We start from the raw sequence: 19,254 nt of genomic DNA, 5'->3' as shown, positions 1-19,254 counted from the left end.
CTGGTCTGCATCTCAAATGCGATGACTCATACTCGGCAGTCCACGCTTTTTAATGCGTGAGCGTGCCGGTTCGAAATTCTGAAAATTGGTAAAAGCGTGGAGGTTAATAAACTTTTTGGGTAAAAAGCGTGGAATGGTATAAAGCGTGGGGATTGTTTCAACTTACAGTATATTTTTATTGAATGATTATCATAATTCCAAGAAAAATCGCCAAACCTGCGCAAAATAAAATTCCATTTGATACAGGCCAGCGCCTGTTTACGTGACGACATGACGACTGTAAAACCGTAATAAGTATCCTTATCAAGCAGCTTAGTTCTACATGTACCTTTAATTTGCCAAGCAAATTACAAGGCATGTTGGACAGAACAAATCGGATTCTGTAAAAATTGCGTTTTTCCAAATTCAATTTTCTACGTTGAAAGGGGCACTCTAGATGGATCAATACTTGCTTGAATAGTCCACATTTAGCTTTGAATTTTCGCACCGATAGCTTCACATTCAGTAGAGTTCGGACTTGTGGCTCCTACGAAATCTAGTAAAATCGATGAAGCATCCATGAAGTAAATTTTGAACTCTTTTTTTTTTTGGTATCAGCGCTGACATTTTTTGCAAGTGCAATGCAAGTCAAATATTCTGTTGATTGATGATTAAAATTTTGAAGAAAGTTATTTTCATGAGTCATCTGTTGAGGAAAGCCTATGTTTCCTATTTTATAGAACAGATGAACTAAATTTAAATTAATTGAAGTGCAAATTTAGCAACATTTTTAATGCGTATTTGCTCGAGAAGTCCAGCCACAAATTTGCTCACCGATGAGCTCACATTCGAGGCTACAGACCATTGCATTCAAAAGATGTTCTAAGAAAATACAGCCGATCATAACGTTGCTAAAATTGCACTTCAACAAAATGGACTGTTCAAAATAGGTAATCTTTATTCTTTACTGCAAAAAATGTCAACACTGACTGACCGACCGAAAAACGATAGCAACATACTTGTGCACATTTGAAGCTGGAGTTCTCAAGTAAATGTGCATCGATTTGTACTAGATTTCAATAGCTTGGGACTCTGATCTAGCCTTGAATTCAAAGCTATCACCGTATCGGTGTGTAAATCGCAAGTTAGCTTGAAGTTCTCGATCAACGATCAACTTACATGTAGACCATGTAGACATGGATCAGAAATAATAGGTTTGTTTGTGCACAGCCACATGGGTACAAAAAAAATGCACACACGTCACAATTTAATTTGGGCATTCTTATATTTTTGGGTTTTATTTTTACATGTAATAGCTGCCTTATGGGAGGGTTAGGGTAATGGTTATGATTAGGGTCATAACACTGTAGTCTGTACTTCCACGAGGCAGCTATATTAAACATGTAAGAATAAAACCCCCTAAAGTAAAGAAACGCCGATGTTTTAGGTGTAAGGTGGTGGACGTGGAATTCAATTATTAACAGCCATTGTCGGTAAGAATGGGACCGAAATGGGACTTTGTGATTCAAGTGCGTCATGGATTTTCTTTTAAAAAAATAGGATGATGCAACATCAGTCCCAGAAACTACCCCAAAAATTTTAGCTTCCTCGCTCATTTTGTTTGTCCGAAAAAAATCATTGAAATTTTGGCCCCATAAACATCGTTAAATGGTTTATCAATTAGCAGCCACTAGAAAATTGTGCGCCAACGTTGGCCCAGTGAAAAGAAAACATTTTTTGAATCCTTTTATGGGTATCATTACAATGACACAAAAAAAATGGTTGGGTTACCATTGGCGCGTCGTAATAATCAAGTTAAAATATTAGTGAAAAGCGCCTCGTGCTGTTTTATGTGGCTTTAAACTCATTATGCCATTAAGCACCCATGAAAAAAAAAGCAAGTTGAAATGGATAAACTAATTATTTAGAATAAAATGCGAATGCAAAATTGATGGGTGCTCGTTGGCAAGAAGAAAATGGAGGTCAAAGGTCAAATTTTCTAATTTTGAGCCATTTTCACGCCTCATTAATTTCATGCGCCAAGGTCGAAGAACAGAAAAAGTGGTGTTCAGTGGTAAACAAACTGTAACTCTACTAAAAGAAGCAGTAAAAAGCTTGGGTCCTGTTGGTTTAGTATTTTTTATGATTTTCTAAATATCATCTAAAAGGCAAGTAAACTGTAAATAATATGCCATGCCGTACTTTGCGAACTTTAAGCGTCCTCTACTAGATATGCCAACAAGTACCCATGGCGTTTTAACTTTAGTTAGTTTATTCAAGTACTGTTGCTTGCATTTCTGTGGAAATAGGTGTGGGCTCATGTTGGCGCAAGGATATTTTAAGGGTCAAAGGTCACTTCAAAATCACAAAATGCTACTTTTATGTTAGTTTGTGCGACCAATATGCAATCTTCAAGTATCCATTTCTCGATTCGCCAACAAGTACCCATGGTGTTATAACTTCATTTAGTTTATCCAAGTGCTGTTACTTGTGTATCTGTAGGAATATGTTTGGGCTCATGTTGGCGCAATGATATTCTGAGGGTCAAAGGTCAATACAAAAAACTCAAAATATGACAAATTGCATTCTTTGAGTGTTGGTAATTTCAATGGCAACCAGATCCCATAATTTTTTCACTGCCTATAACCTATGCCAACTCGATTTATTACATTTCTTCATAAAAATCCTTGGGATAATATTGGCATATTGATATTTAAAGAGCCAAATATTACAAGTATGTGACCAACTTCTGCATTTTTATTTAAAATGCAGAAGTTACAACCATACAAGCTTAATATTATTATATGAAGATCAATAGTGCATTTTGACTGCAATGAATCAATATACTTGTAACATGTGCAGGCTTATAATATTTTGGAGTTCCTAAATATTTTTGTAAACCATGAAAACTTTTCATGTGTACCTTCCACTTGGTTTGGGGTGGATGGTCACATGATCTGAAAATGCAGGGTAAGTTTCGATTTATACACATTCTGCATTCAACAAAATTAAAGTGTTATATTCTTAAATATCACTGTGCCATGAGCATCCCATTGTTATGACTTCAACAAGCAAATATACACTCCATTTGAGGTAGAAATTGGGACAATGTTTAGCACATTTTCACTTTGCACAAACTCGCAAAAAAGTTGCTCTTTGTGCTTTAGGATTGACCTTTGACCCTTAAAATATCCTTGCGCCAACATGAACCCAAATAAATTTCTACATAAATGCAAGGAACAGCACTTAGATAAACTGATTGAAGTAAAAACATTATGGGTACTTTTTGGCACATCTAGTAGTTGACGCTTGAAGATTGCGTATTAGTTGCAGGAACTATCAAAAAGTAGCATTTTATGGTTTTGGATTAACCTTTGACCTTAAAAATATCCTTGCGCCAACATGAACCCATACTTATTTCTATATATGCAATTGACAGCACTTAGATAAACTGATTGAAGTAAAAACATTATTGGTACTCTTTGGCACATATAGTAGTGGATGCTTGAAGATTGCATATTGGTTGCACGAACTATCATAAACTTCATAAAGCAGCACTTTATGGTTTTGGATTAACCTTTGACCCCTAAAACATCCTTGCGCCAACATGAGCCCAAACTAATTTCTACATAAATGCAAATAACAGCACTTAAATATGGTGAATGAAATAAAAACACCACGGGTACCTGTTGGCGCGTCCTGTTGTGGATGCTTGAATATTGATGGAACCCCTATTTGGTCTATTATTTACTATTTACTAGGCTTTAGGGTGATATTTAGAAAATCATTAAAATACTAAACAAACAGGACCCAAGCTTGTTTCTGTTTCTTTTATTAGAGTTATAGTTTCTTTACTACTGAACACCACTTTTAATGTTCTTTGACCTTGGCGCACAAAATTAATGAGGCGTGAAAATGGCGCAAAGTAAGAAAATTTGACCTTTGACCCCAATTTTCTTCTAGCGCCAACGAGCACCCATCAATTTTGCATTTGCATTTGCTTCAAAATAATTAGTTTATCCATTTCAGCTTGCTTTTTATATGGGTGCTTAATGGCACAACGAGTTTCAAGCCACAGAAAACAACACGAGGGCGCTTTTCACTAATATTTTAAACTTGTTTATTACGACGCGCCAATGGTAACCCAACCATTTTTTTGTGTAATTGTAATGACACCCATAGAAGGATTCAAAAACTGTTTTCTATTTACTGGGCCAATGTTGGCGCACAATTTTGTAGTCATTGCTAGATGATACCCCATTTAACGATGTTTTTGGGGCCAAAATTTCATAATTTTTTTGCGGACAAACAAAATGAGCGAGGAAGCTAAAACTTTGGGGTTATTTTCTTGGACCAATGTTGCATCATCCTATTTTTTTTAAAGAAAATTTATGACGCACTTGAATCACAAGAGTCTGAATCTTACAGACAGTGGCTCTTAAAATATCCGCATTAAACTCAGACGAGGAAGAAGAAGAAACAGGAAAGTCCTAGAAAAATTTTATTGCCATGAATGATCGTCACGTCACCAGCATTGTACAGCATGATTCGTACAGGTACCGTCAAAATGTAAACATTGCAGTTTCAATGCACAACAACCATATTATCGCGATGTTTATGAAATGAATGATTTCGTGTTGAGTTATCACATATTTTCAAACTTACCTATTTACATGTTGCTCTGAAACTTGCTGGTCATCATCCATTGTCAAAACAAATTTCTTCTTTGGTGTTGGATGGTAATCTGAGTCCGAAGCATCTGAGCTCAGAGTCAGATCCGATCTTTGTTGCGTGGCACTCATGGTGGTCAACTGTCTGGTTCTAAGAGTATTCATCTTACTCGATAATTTCGTCTGCTTCGTCGAAATCCTAAGACCTGGAGGCCTTCCTGGTTTTTTCTTCTTTATTGGAGTTTTATCTTCCTCCATTTCAATGATTACTTGACGGGTTTTGTTCCAATTTTCTTCAGTCAATTTCTTCGCTTAGACAACATTTAAAGATGGCGTCGCTTTAGCTCATTATTATTCATGAGGTCGAATGCGACACAAATGGAGGCGTGCGCCGAAGACGTCATCGTTATTTTGGCATTTACCATATTTGGCAAAAGCTCCCTAAGCTAGCAAAATAAAAGTTTTACTAACGTAGATGGCGTTTTCTGAATATTGTTTTCTCGCCCAGTGAAAGCAGTAGTGTTAAGACAGCGACTTTTAAAGTAGCAGAGACTAATTAATATTAATATATCTTTCTTATGAATGAATTTTGGCTTTCGTTACGTATTTTTTGGACACTTGCACGCGCTAAAGTGTTTTTCTGGAAAAAGTCTAAAAATAAGGAAATTTAATAATTATTGTCACAAAAATTGACTTAATATAGGCATTGTTTTTTTATTGGAAGTTAAAGACAACAAGATTACCTAAATTCTCTCGCCAGCTTTTGTTATTTTTCGGCTTCTTTAAGCAGAAATAAATTTTTAACGTCTTCAATATTTTCACAGACTAGAAACACATGCTATTACGTAACAAATGGACTTAGGCAAAAAAGCTGGCGAGAGATTTTAGATAATATTTATTTACAATTTTTCCAATAGTAAAAGTTAGAATCAGAGTTCAAGTTTTTGCTAGCAATAATTATTAGTCGTAAAATTAGGGTTAAACTAATTAATTGATATTGATTATTTAATGCAAATTAGCGACTTAAATATTTTGTGGTTTCAAGCATTGGGATGTGTAGTTTACTCATAAAAATCAAGAGGTGTGCACTTGGAGGGGAAATATTTTTTAGAATTTTTTCCTTGCCGACATGTGGGAACCGAGTTTCCTACCTTAACTTGCGAATATGGCTCAAAGAGTGAACAAACTGCCTGCGTGTGAAGCTAATTTTCCTGTGTTTGGTACATGTACAATCAGGCTTACTTCCTGCTACCACATTGTTTGGATCATAATAAAGGAACATTTTGTTTTGATAGTGATGCCATGCATGGTTGAAACAGATTGTCAAGGTTGAAGTTACTGTACTTGGCAATATACATATCCCATAATGTTTTGAAGTGTAAATTATGTATTAAGGTTGGTCTGAACCCTGGAATTATGGAAACTTTCAGGCCTCATAACTGCTAAATTGTTGGTCTAAAGTATATAAAAGTATACATATTTAGAATGGCAAAGACTTGATAAGTTCATCTGTGAGGTCAAATTTGGGCCAAAATGCTCATTTATGGCCCAAAATCCCAAAAAGACATGTTTTTTTATTAATTTTTAAAACTAGATAAAAAATATCTAGGAGGCGTTTTTTCATTTTTTTAAATTTCGACCAACTTCAAGAAATTTGCACCAAAAATGTCAAAAAATGCTGAATTTTCAAAAAAATCATAAAATAGCCTGATTTTCGCCCAAATTTCAAATATTTTTGGTGAAGTTGGTCAAAATTCAAAAAATAAAAAATGTCTCCTAGATATTTTATCTAGTTTTTAAAATGAATTTAAAAAATTTTTGGCCCAAGAATTTTTTTTTTTACGTTGCACAAAAAAAAAAGTGGGTCAAAAAAAAGCGTTTTTGGGATTTTGGGCCAAAATAAGCATTTTGGCCCCAAAATGAGCATTTTGGCCCGAATTTGACCTAAATATGAACTAACACTTATCAAGTCTTTGCCATTCTAAATGGCTCAAAATAAGCTAAGGTGTCATAAAAGTGTAACACACAATTATTTTTCCAGCTCTTTTCTTGTGGTCTCCAACCAGGTTTAAATTATAGTATGCACATATATCGTTCATAATACACTAAAAGAAAGATAAGTTATAGACCATTTACTTCACAAATTTAATTTTCTAGCCCTTGCGTACGTTATATTTGACAGACACAATTTTGATGATTTTCTGCAATCAAATAAAAATTTATAAAGTATTACATAAGGTATTTTGTGGTTATTTATGTGTAGGACCTACAGCAACTGATTGTGGAAAAAAATGTGTCCAAATATTACAATAAGGAGGATAAATTGTTATAAATAAAATATGTGTGTCTGTCAAGCCATAACATACATAAGATGTCTGTCAAATGTAACATACAGAATAATAATTTGGCAAAAACAGTAGTTTAAGATGGGAAATTGAATAAAGATCACATGCAGTTTATAAATCACATGTTTTAAAACACTTTTATAAACTCTAAACTATCATCATAATGTGAACATCAAGTGATTTTTAATTTTTTTAAACGTATTATGTATGTTACTTTTGACAGACACATACAAATCTAGCGTATAAATCTTATGTACAAATGTTTGACAGACAACACTTAACAATGGATTGTGTCATCAAAAAGCTTCTCCTCACAAAGTGATAGTGCCACAAAGCTAGGTGGAGCTAAATGCTATGTCATGTAGCATAATTAGCTGTATCACCCTAGTTTAGCAGGAATTACAGCACCGTCTTGCGTATGTTACTATTTGACAGACATTTCAAGAAAAATGTTTATTTTGTTATATGTTCAAAAAAGATGGCAGCCACTTACAAATTGATTATAATATGGAGAAATGAAGTTATTTACAATAGATTTACCCTTTTTTACCCTTTAGTTTATGCTTCAAGTCTTTGTTTATAAAAAACTGAGGGACTTCAAAATTAATCAAAAGTTTGACAGACAATAGTAACATACGCAAGGCAAACTTTTAAATCCTTTTTTTGATCTGTTAACTTATAATTCATAATGCCTCTTTCTGTTTTTTTTTTGATTGGTTTACTGCACCATTTTGGGAAACAGGTCACATGAATTTCTATAAGGATCCATAAAAAATTAAAAGCTGTTGAAAAAAGGCGTCTCTTGGCATGTTACAAATAAAAGTGTAAAAATAGGCATTTTTACAGCTATTTTTTATTTTTTTTTATTATTTAGAGTGAAAGGATTTTACTTAAATTATGTATGCTATGTCTTTACTACCTAAACTTGCCACTAAACTAGCAAATATTCCATTTCTATAATTATTATTTTAAAAAAAAGATGTCAAAATATATGGCTATAATATGACACCTTAGCATATTTTGAGCCAAATATGTATACTTTTACATACTTTAGATCAACAATTTAGCAGTTATGGGGCCCGAAAGTTTCCATAATTCCAGGGTTCAGACCAACCTTAAGGCAGGGACGGCCTTTTGAGGAGAACGAGAGCAATCGCTCTCTGCTGCTCTCCTTTAATATAAATCTGATGTAGAAGAGTGATTTTTAGCTCTCCTTAGTTGACCATTCTCTCCTTACATTCTATTGTAAATGCTCTAAACAGCTCTCCTTGAAGGCACCCAGAGAGCTATTTAATGCTCTCCTGCAAATTCCAAAAGACAGTCCATGTTAACATGGTTAAGGTAGGTCGGAGGGCAGCATGATATTGAGGCAATTAAAGCTGACATGCAAGTGGAATGGGATGGGTTCTATAAGAAGATCCCAAGGGGTGTCATTTCCGCTTCATGTATATGATTTTTACCAAAAACTTTTTTTTTTTGATATTTTATTGGCCTTAAAGGAGTATTTTGTGATGCTATCATCCTCTTTTTATGACATCTTTCAGCAGATATCCACTTTGCATTTTCAAACATTATTTGTTGAGCTATGAGTTGTTATATCGTATGAGAACGGAAGTTACACACAGTAGTCACAGTACTTTTAAATTTTTATTGGCCTTTTAAACTTTGTACAGACAGAGAGAGAGAGAGAGAGATAAGTTGCACGATTCTGAAAACATAACAATGGTAGAAAATCAGATGAACTACTTTGCACAAGAGGCAGTTGAGGAAAGAACAAGGAGATTTGCCAGCTTCCCTCAACTACACCATCAAGCAATACAAATTACGATATTCCATTGAAAATCCACACTACCCCTTATTTGAAGTAAACACTGATCATGTTTTGAGTGCTCCATGTAATCAAAAAGCGATTGAGTATAAATTCAGTTAAATATGAAGCAACTAATAAGACAGAATTTGTTCATCCATGGTCATTAGAGTTTTATTTATTTACATCTGAAATAATCATATTTACATTAGATTCACTCACACTTTAGAAAGGTTAAATAAAACAATTAGGGTTATTCATTATACAAAGCAAACTGATATGGTTTCATGGCTGTATAACTTAATAGCACAGGCCGATAACATGATCTCTAAATCTTTTTCAATAATAAGTTTTAACTGAAATTTTTTTTTTGTTCAGTGTGCTATTCTGTATCCCCTCTTCCATTCTTACGCTTACTGGCTGCGTCGGTTTGAAAAGTGTACTTAGTGGATTCAATAAAGAAGAGTTCTGGAACAAACCGTTTATATAAATGGGAATTTAATTTCACAAATTTATTCACAATATTTGGGTTCTCTAGTCTATATTTCTACTTCCAGTCACCGGCACTAGCTTTGAAGTTCAGCGTGTTCTGCGTTAGCTTAGCAATAGCATTACCTGGTGCGTGTACATACTTTTACGTGTGTGATCAACGTGCCGCATATGTATATGCAAGAACCACGCTAAGCCTACACACCAAATGCTGAACGTCAAAGCTAGTGCCGTTGACTGGAGGCAGATATATAATAGACTATAGGCCTTTTATTTACGCAAATATTCCAGCAGTTTGCGTAAATGTGGTTCTTGTGGATTATTGATATAGAACATGCTATAATGCTATGCAATTAACCCTTTTTTACTGAGACTTACATGTACAGTCACCTTAAAATAAGCATAGATCCCCCGTAAGTGAGTCCAGTGGTACACACATACACACCTTAACTTTCAGAATCATTTTAAGTGTCATTACAAGGATTGTTTGACTCGATAAGAGGCTCATTTTCATCCCTTAGTTCATCTGAAACTTGTATATTAAGAATGGACTGCCTACTACTAAAGTTACTGATGCTAGGCTCTTGTTCTATAACCTGATTGTTGCTTCTTATCTCTGGTACCACCACATCCAAGGACCCATGCTCACAATACCGCGCTAAATATCTTTTAATTTTTGCATGCATGGCCATCTTGTCGCAGTCCTTTGAGGTTGAACTTTTGAATGCATAAACAAATGCAGAAACAGATCCAGTGATGTAGATGGCTGATAATAAATTGAGCGTTTCAAATATTGTGTCTAAACTAGCAGTATCAACGGTTTGTAATACTTGCCACACAAAAACCACAAGTAAACCAAGTGGGACAAATCCTATAATAAGCATTATATACGATTTCCGTATTGGTTTACATTTCTGTACTACATCTAAAAATAAATCCAATTCTATTGTCATTGTATCCGTTTCATCTCGCTCAACTACAAGTTTTTGCAAGTTGTTATTTTTTTCTTGAATTTCAATACCTAACTCAAATATGGATTTATACAATCGATGATACTCGTCATACAATTGGGTGGCCTGATATATAACATAACCAATTACAGAAATAATCACTGTAAATTTGGGTAGTACAGTAGGTGCATTTATAATCATACCTATGAAGGTGTAGCCTATAACCTTAGTAATATATTCAATGATAGATAAACATAAATAAAAATATGTAAAAAATAGAATGTACAAGAAAGACAGCAGTGAAGTTATTTGCAAGATAGACATGATGATCCACCTTGCTGATCCTTTTGGGGACTTGCTAACAGCTATTGGCTTAATTGTGAAAGTCAAGATGGGAAATGCCATACAAAACCATGCAAGTGCCCAGAAAATGACATGCCCTGCAAATACTATTACTAATATGATAAACCAGAAAAATAATTTAACAATATTCCATAACATTGATAGTGGTTCTCTAGTTATACTGGTGCATATGATTTTCAATTTTCTTCCACGCTGTATTAACAAATCTGAAGTTGGTCTGATAATGATGTTCCAAAATGAACATGGAATCCAAGCACATGCCATGCTTTGACAAAGGGCAGTGTAAAGAAATCAGAAACTTGCAAGATTTTGATGGTCGGTATTCCAGACAGACCTAAAATCAAACTCTTGAAACCGTGTGGCTATAAAATTGTTAAATAGAATATAATACATCAGGAAAACAAATGATATACCTGACAGTACTGGGTTGAGTGATACTTCATATGCTTCTAATCGATTGTCATATAACTGCTCTGGTTTATTGGCTGCAATAACTTCGCCAGAAAAGGTGAAAAACAGATGAGAGATAATACAAATGTCACTGAAATGTAAACTAACACAAATTTGACAAATTTGAAACAAGTTGAATATGACTGGTATTCAGCATAGTACACATAATGGATGAGACCTACAGGAATCAAGTCTGTATCAAGCACCACTCGTTTGGTTCCATTGCTGCATTCTTGGGGAGGTTTTTTCCACACAAAGATGTGCAAAAGAATTACCGGCAGGAACGGGTTGATGAAAAATCCAATGATTAGAAAAGCATTGCCCCAGGAATTTTTGTATACAAGTTGAGGTTCAAGGGAGTAAAGAACTGTTTTTCTGCAATCATAGTATGTTTGTAGCTGTAAACTAGCAGATTCAAGATATTCGAGTACTGCATTCTTACTGTACATGTCTTGTTTCATCTGTCTTTCCAGACAAACATGTGGTGTGAAATCTTTATCCAAGTCGTTTTCTTCTTGACCTGTTGAAGTGAGATTCAGTAACAGTTCCACAATTGCATTAATCCGCTGTGCATCATCAGTTTGATTGATAAAGCAGCTGGTATCATTTTCAGGCAGTATGGTGATATCTATGGTCTCACTTTTCTTGACCCCAACATTCAATGTTCCAAGCGATATTGTCGTAAAGTCAAAAGGTGCTTGAAGGAGAAACCGCCCCTTGATTCTTCGTGCCCACACCCAATAAAGTGCGTTGATAACATCAGTTGTGTTTTGAAGGTACTGAAATCGGTCATGTTCAAACTCTGCATTAAGAAAATTGATGTTGATGTAAACGAAGACATTGTCAGTTTCGTTCACAAGATTTGCTAAATGCTCCGTTGCACTTTCATTTGCGGGTTGCAATGCAACCAACATGGTGAATCAGTTGGTGAAGTTTCTGTGACATCTTCATAGCCGTGTATAACAAATACAGCTTCAAACAATACAAGCAGTAGAAACAAGAAGGAAGTAGAAGGTATCAGTTTTTCCATATTGAACCAAGCTTTACCGTTTGGAGCTGAAAAATTGCAGTCTGATCTTACAAACAGAATATGACTCAAAATCAAATAGTGAACAAACCGCCTGCCTGTGAAGCTTATTTTGCTGTGATTGTTACCGTTTGGAGCTGAAAATGGCAGCCTCCCTATACAAACAGAATGGGTCAAATAGTGAACAAACTGCCTGCCTGTGAACAACTGATTTTGCTGTGTTTGGTACAATCACCCCTACATACTATACAACTGCATTGTTTGGATCATAATGAATGATTGTTAACTGATACTGTTAGTGGAATTTAGTGATGCCATGCATGCATGGTTGAACACATGACCTCTGTGCACAGAGTGTTGTCAAGGTTGAAGTTACTGTATGTGGCATTATACATCCCATAATGTTTTGAAGTGTAATTATGTATTAAGGTAGGTCGGAGGGCAGCATGATATTGAGGTGACATGCAAGTGGAATGGGATGGGTTCTATGAGAAGATCCCAAGGCTTGATTTGATATAAGGGGTGTCATTTCACGCCCCATGTATATGATTTTTCCCAAAAACTTTTTTTATTGGATATTTTATTGGCCTTAAACTTTAAAGGAGTATTTTGTGATCCTATCATGCTCTTTTTTATGACATCTTTCAGCAGATAACCACTTTGCATTTTCAAACATTATTTGTTGAGCTATGAGTTGTATGAGAACGGAAGTTACACACAGTTCTTTTAAATTTTTATTGGCCTTTTAAACTTTGTACAGACAGAGAGAGAGAAAAAAGTTGCAGGATTCTGAAAGAACATTGCAATGGTAGAAAATCAGATGAACTACTTTGCACAAGAGGCATTTGAGGAAAGAACAAGGAGATTTGCCAGCTTCCCTCAAATGCACCACCAAGCAATACAAAGTAGGATATTCCATTGAAAATCCACACTCCCCCTGTGGAAGATTCAGCTAAAGTCTTCCACAGACGGAGTTTGAGTTTTGAATACAATAGACAATTGAGTAACTTCCATTTGAAATACTCACACCAGATGTTGAAGATATATGTAAAAATCATTAATACCAGGTGAGTACGGATTTCAAATGATTAACCCTGACCAATTACATTTGAAAAACATACTCCATCTGTGGAAGATATTTCCAGAATCCTCCTGGTGGGTGTGGATTTAAACTGAATAGCCCAAATGTGATCTCGTAACATGCAACTATTTCATATGTTCTCTTTTCTTCCACACAGGTTGTGATGTGCAAATTTCACACAGTGTTGCTGTCCCATCAAGGCTCTGTGTACACCTGCGGTCATGGTCAAGGTGGCAGGCTTGGGTTAGGAATGGAAGAAGCAGCCTTAGTGCCACGTTGTGTGGAAGGACTGGGAGATAGTGTATGTATTCAAATAGCTGCTGCAAGGGACCACACCATGTTCCTTATGGAAAAGTAAGTTATTTCTTGATTTTCAGCAAGATAGTGATGCTGCAAATTATGTACATTTATGTAGGTTAACCTTAACACCGGACACTGCTTTTTGCTATCGGAAGTTAAAAGAAGAAACAAAAGGAGAGAAGATGAACAAAGAAGTCACTTGGCACCCCTGGGTTTCGAATCTTAGACCCCTTGCATGCCAAGCACACAATCCATGGCTGGTAGCCACATGGGTTACGCTGGCCCGGCCAGCAATTCTCTGAGCATATAGCACTTGGGGTAATTGCATCATCGCATCCCATGGGATTCATGCATGCGCCATGGTTATCACTGTGGTATTTTGTGGTCTCTAGGCGTGTTAAGGTTAAATCATGTAAATCCATGCTAATCAGCAGCAAGGTTTCCAACATCATGACTAAGGCAAATGACACAGAAAAACAGGGTAACAATCTCAGGGAAATCAGGGAAAATCCACTTTTCCTGACAGGGAAAGCACTGGGAATTTGAGTATCCCAAGAGGGCAATTATTTTTGTCATTTTGGCAAGGTATGACTCCAAACTGTAATGCAACCGTTCAGCTATAAGCTGAGTTCATATTTCATACTGTTGGAAAGAATAGGGTTATCCAGTGGAAATCCAAACAGCCCCGTGGAAGACATGTCCTAATCAACCACACAGGGAATGTAAATTTCAAATGGAGCCACCCATTTAGGTAACCCCATTTGAAACACTCCAAGTGTGGAACATTAAGGTCATAGGGGGTGTATGGATTTCAACAGGAATAACGACCATAAATGGGCGACTCCATTTGAAATTCTCACTCCCTGTATGGAAGCTTGAGGTCATGCCTTCCATAGGGGGTGTATGGATTTCAATTAGAATAGTCCATTCCCCCTTCTCCATCTCTAGGCAATTGTTTGAAACAGTCCACACCCTGATACAACCTGGTCAAGTGGAAATAGTCATGGAATTTTGGAAAGTTGTCAGGGTAAACTAAGGGAATTTTGTTGTTGTGAAATGCTAAGAACCCTGAAAGGAAGGAGTGGGTGCTCTTTCAGCAAGGAATCGTAATTAAACAGATTCAGCATGGTTTATATCAATTTGGGGTTATTCCAGTTGAAATCCATACACCCCCTATGGAAGATATTAACCTCCTGCACAGGGAGTGTGAATTTCAAATGGGGTTACCTGAATTTGAAATTTATACCCCCTTGTGTGGAAGATTAAGGTCATGTCTTCAAGAGGGAGTGTATGGATTTCAACTGGCATAGTATATTGGGAAAATATGGCAACTGTTTTCACCTTTGTGCTGATTAGTTTGCTTTATTTCCTCCAATCATGTAGACTTAGTATACTACTGAATCCTATATTTATGTTGCTCTTGTCACAAGTTCTTTTCTTTATTTACAGTGGGACCATCTACTCATGTGGGCAGAATGACTACCATCAGCTGGGTCACTCATCCCTTGGGGCCAAATGTCTGACACCAAAACCAATATACAATAAAGTCATACGGAATAAGAGTTTGGCTGGGGTAGCGGTGGGACGATTTCACACTGTGGTGTTTACTGATGACATACTGTTTACATTTGGACTCAATGCTGGACAACTAGGTAAGCATGTTTTACTGTACAGGTAGTTTGGTAATGGAACCAAATTAGTTGGATCGACTGATGATGATTGGTCGATCCTTGTATATTTATGCATTCAATTTATTGATTAGGCCTATAGTTTTGTTAATTATTAATCTTTGCATGCAATATCTTCCAATACATTTTTTCCATTAATTCTGATTAACCCGAAGTCCCTAGTCTGCTTTTTACCCGGCCCTAAGTAAGGGAAGAATGAAAGATGAAGAAGAGAAAATTTGTTTTTTCTCTTTGTGCGGCTTTGAAACATTGACCCCTCTGGCGTTGAGCAGATGACTGGGTCTAGCTAGCCACAGGTATTGACCTGACCAGTCCCCATTTATGTGTGTATGTGTGGTCTTTTTGCAAAGAAAGGGAGGGAAGCCCACCCTTAATATTGATGGGCCAAGAACTTTGAAGAATATATGATTCTCTTCTAGTAAAACTAACACAAAGGACAAAAGGGACATTGTCAACATCTAGAAATCATCAGTCAGTCTACCAACCAACATTATTACACTGAGTGTTGTTGACCAGTTTTAAAACTACTTTTGATGTTTTCTTTATTGTTGTATTTCTAGGTCATAGTAAAGGAGAGAAGTATCTGCAAACACCGCGTCAAGTGACATCATTGCAACATAAGAATGTTGTGTTATGTCAAGTGACCGCTAGTGATGCAGCCACTGTGGTAGCTACTAAAGCCGGCGATATCTATGTACTAAATGAATACCAGTGTCGAAAAGTGGCTTCTAAGTAAGTACTGTATTCAATTCATCCTTACCGTCCAGACATTTTAACAAAGTCATTTCAAGAAGTTTGTTATGTAATATACTCTAGCTCTGAAGTCCACTTTGGGCTACTCCAGTTCAAATCCATAAACACCAGGTCCCGGGGGTACTCAAGTTTGGTTTTGGTAGGGACGTGCATTGAGATTTTTGGAAGTGGACCCATAAATATACCAATTTTTCAAGAAATTTTGACCCATTGATATACCAAAAGTCAAAATTTTCGGCCGAATTTAACCAAAATTGTCTTAGTTTTTACAAATTTTCCCAAAATTTTGGGGAAATTTTGAAAATTTTGGCTAGATTAAGGAAAAATTGGGCTGTTTTCTGAAAAAATTGAGAAAATTTTGAAAAAAGGACCCATTCATATACCAAAATAGGCTTTGAAAAAGGGGCCATTGATATACCAGAAGGCTGAAAATGCTACCCATGTTTGCGGCACATCCCATTATGGTCATTTGTACTGAGTACCCCGGACCAGGTCCCTATGGAAGACGAGGCTTAATCTTCCACACAGGGGAGTATGGATTTCAAATGAGTTACATGGGGGGAGAGTTTTGCAATTTGTGTTTGGGAGGGGTATGTTTGGTTATCAGCATTTGCAGGATTTATGTGTAATCTGGATAAAGTTATATCTAACTTCGCATTAAAGATCTGTCATTTCTATTATTCTAGGCAATTGAACCTAACCAAACTGGTAGTAAATGGTGGTACCCTTGATGCCGATTTGGATCCAAACATACTTCAGAAAAAAAGGCGGAGAGGAGTTGGTCATGGTGGCGCTCCAGAAGAGTGGAAGGGTAGGTTATTGGGCTATTCCACTTAAACTCCACGTTACCACTGTGGATGATGGTAGAAATATCTTCCAGGGGGGAGTATGACTTTCAAATGGAATGAACACTCTGGGCAGAACAAGGGAGGGTGATTTTCAAATGGAGTTGGTTAATGTGCTACTTCCATTTGAAATTCATATTCCCCCTGTAGAAGATATTTCTAAAATCCTCCACAGGGGAAGTGTGGATTAGCCCATTGTGAATATTTGGAAAAATAATTGAAATGGTTGGGTGTTTCAATCTTCGCTTTGGCAATATTTGTGTGACCCATAACATGATCAAACGTCAAACATGACATCACTTGGAAACAAATTTGAAGAAATCCAACTCATTGTTGGGCTCCCTTTTATGCATCAAAGCCATAAAGTGAGTTTAAGTTACAGACAAAAACTCTTTGGTTCTTCCTCATTGAAACTAATTGATATGGTGCATTTTTTGTACCTCACAGATCCACAGTTGGCGAGGTAGAGATCGAGTGTTAAAGACCTGTCAGTGGACTCGTAAGAGACAGATATTTATCAGTGATGTGGCTCTTAGCAGGCAAGGGTTGCTACTAGCAACAGAAGATGGTGAAGGCTATATGGGGTACTTTACTAAGAAGAGTGAGACATCTGCAAGGAGGGGTAAGGTTTGAAGGATGCCTGTGAAGTTTCAATGTCAGGCTTGTGAGATCTCCGCTTTTTAGCGCAAATCCGCTTTTTTTCCCCCATTTTTCTGACCCTTTTCAATTCCCACTTTTTAAGGGAAGGGGTATGAACGTTTGGACAGTATTTATTGTGGGACATTAGAGCACATCAGACATATCAATTGCATTCTGAATACGAAGAATGTCCTGATGATATCAAATAATTTTGATTTTTTGAAATTCGCAATGTAATACACATTTATGGCAAATCATTAAAATTGATATTTTTGATATTTAACAGTACTTGAAGTAAACTTTATAAATCTGATGATTTATACTTAAAGTGTATGTAGGTGGGATGAAAAGCCGACGATCAATTGAAAATTTTGACCTTTAAAGTATTGAAGATATGGATTTTTTCCCAAAACACCAAAAAAAAAAAAAGGTCTTTTTGGGAAAAAATCCATATCTTCAATATAAAAGGTCAAAATTTTCAATTGATCGTCGGCTTTTCCTCCCAGCTACATACACTTTAAGAATATATCATTAGATTTATAAAATTTATTTCGAGGACTGTTATATATCAAAAATTTGAAAAATATCAAATTTTAATAATCTGTCATAAGATTTGTATTATATCGTGAATTTCAAAAATGAAAATTATTTGATATCAGAAAGACATGCTTCAGATTCAGAATGCAATTTGATACGCCTGAGGTGCTCTCATGTCCCACAAAAAATACTGTCGAAACGCAATAAACGCTCATTCTAGGTCCCTTAATCAATTATAACATTAAAAAAACCAGAGGTGATTGAAAGGTCATGAAATGCAGGTCATAACATCATCGTGATGTTGTGGAGCGAAGGTCATATATTATTTGATTCCTTGTCCGTACTCATTGTGTAATATGTTTTAGAACTTCTCCCATCGGAATGATGTTAAATGGCGCCCTGGCCCCGTGATGAGGATATGTGATTGTCCGATAGATATTTCTAATCCAAATCATCCATCAGAAGTGTTACATTTGCTTTTATAAAATCATATGGCATTAAGAGAAGATACATAATGGCTACCATATTTTGTCATTTTGTTGAGCTGACGCTCATATTTATGCAGTGAAATACAAGCTTATAATCTTCAATTATTTCCGGTGAAATACGCATAAATTTGTTGTTTGGTAGGTAAATTTTACACTTTAAAAAGAAAAGAAAAGAAAAACCACTCACAGGCCTGCAATGTAGATATAGAAATGTTTTATTCTGACCAGAGATGTAGTTGTTACCTTGATCTGTTTGATGGAGAAAGGTCAATCAATTAAATATAGTTGCAAAATCAAGCTCAATCAAATAAAAATTTTGAAAATGGATTTCTGTAGGAATCAATAGGTCGTCGTTGGGCAGGAAAAACCTGTGTTATGGGCCCCTCTTGGCAGTGTTGTTGTTAAACATGTTCAAGGGTATCAACCCAAATGATTTTTGTGTCGCTAATATTGATTTTGAGATATAATCAGTATTATTTGACTTCCTTTGTATTTTATTGTTCTGAGCAAAATTAAAATTTTCTAAAATTTCTATATCTCTGGAACCGCAGCTTTACAATGTTCTCCAATTGTTATGGAGTTTTTTCATCGCAAATGCCACATAACAAAATTGAAAATTGAATTATGATTTTGTTTGACAAAAAAGTCATTTTGCTTGATCACATCACATATAGGTTTCATACTTTATGCAGATCTTGAGATTTTAGCTCAGATTATGTAATTTGTTTTGCCTAAGAACTATTTTGGTTGGTTACAAAGAGAGCTATATCATGTATTGAGCCAATCAGAAATATGGTAAGATTACTCGCAGATCTAAAAGCTCTATTTTGATTGGTTATTCGG

General features: G+C 35.9%; 1 protein-coding gene across 1 annotated transcript in view; it reads left to right on the top strand.

Annotated features, from left to right (window-relative positions):
* The window catches only part of LOC140140378 (inhibitor of Bruton tyrosine kinase-like), a 66,342-nt gene that overhangs the window by 33,107 nt on the left and 13,981 nt on the right, over positions 1 to 19,254 (top strand). The window contains 6 exon segments of the mRNA XM_072162138.1: positions 13,319 to 13,515; positions 14,911 to 15,113; positions 15,710 to 15,881; positions 16,589 to 16,661; positions 16,663 to 16,713; positions 17,195 to 17,369. Of these exon segments, the coding sequence (XP_072018239.1) occupies positions 13,319 to 13,515; positions 14,911 to 15,113; positions 15,710 to 15,881; positions 16,589 to 16,661; positions 16,663 to 16,713; positions 17,195 to 17,369 (871 nt within the window).

This window comes from Amphiura filiformis, chromosome 19 (assembly GCF_039555335.1).
Source record: "Amphiura filiformis chromosome 19, Afil_fr2py, whole genome shotgun sequence".
Lineage (NCBI taxonomy): Eukaryota > Metazoa > Echinodermata > Ophiuroidea > Amphilepidida > Amphiuridae > Amphiura > Amphiura filiformis.
This window is presented reverse-complemented; position numbering and strand designations above follow the sequence as displayed.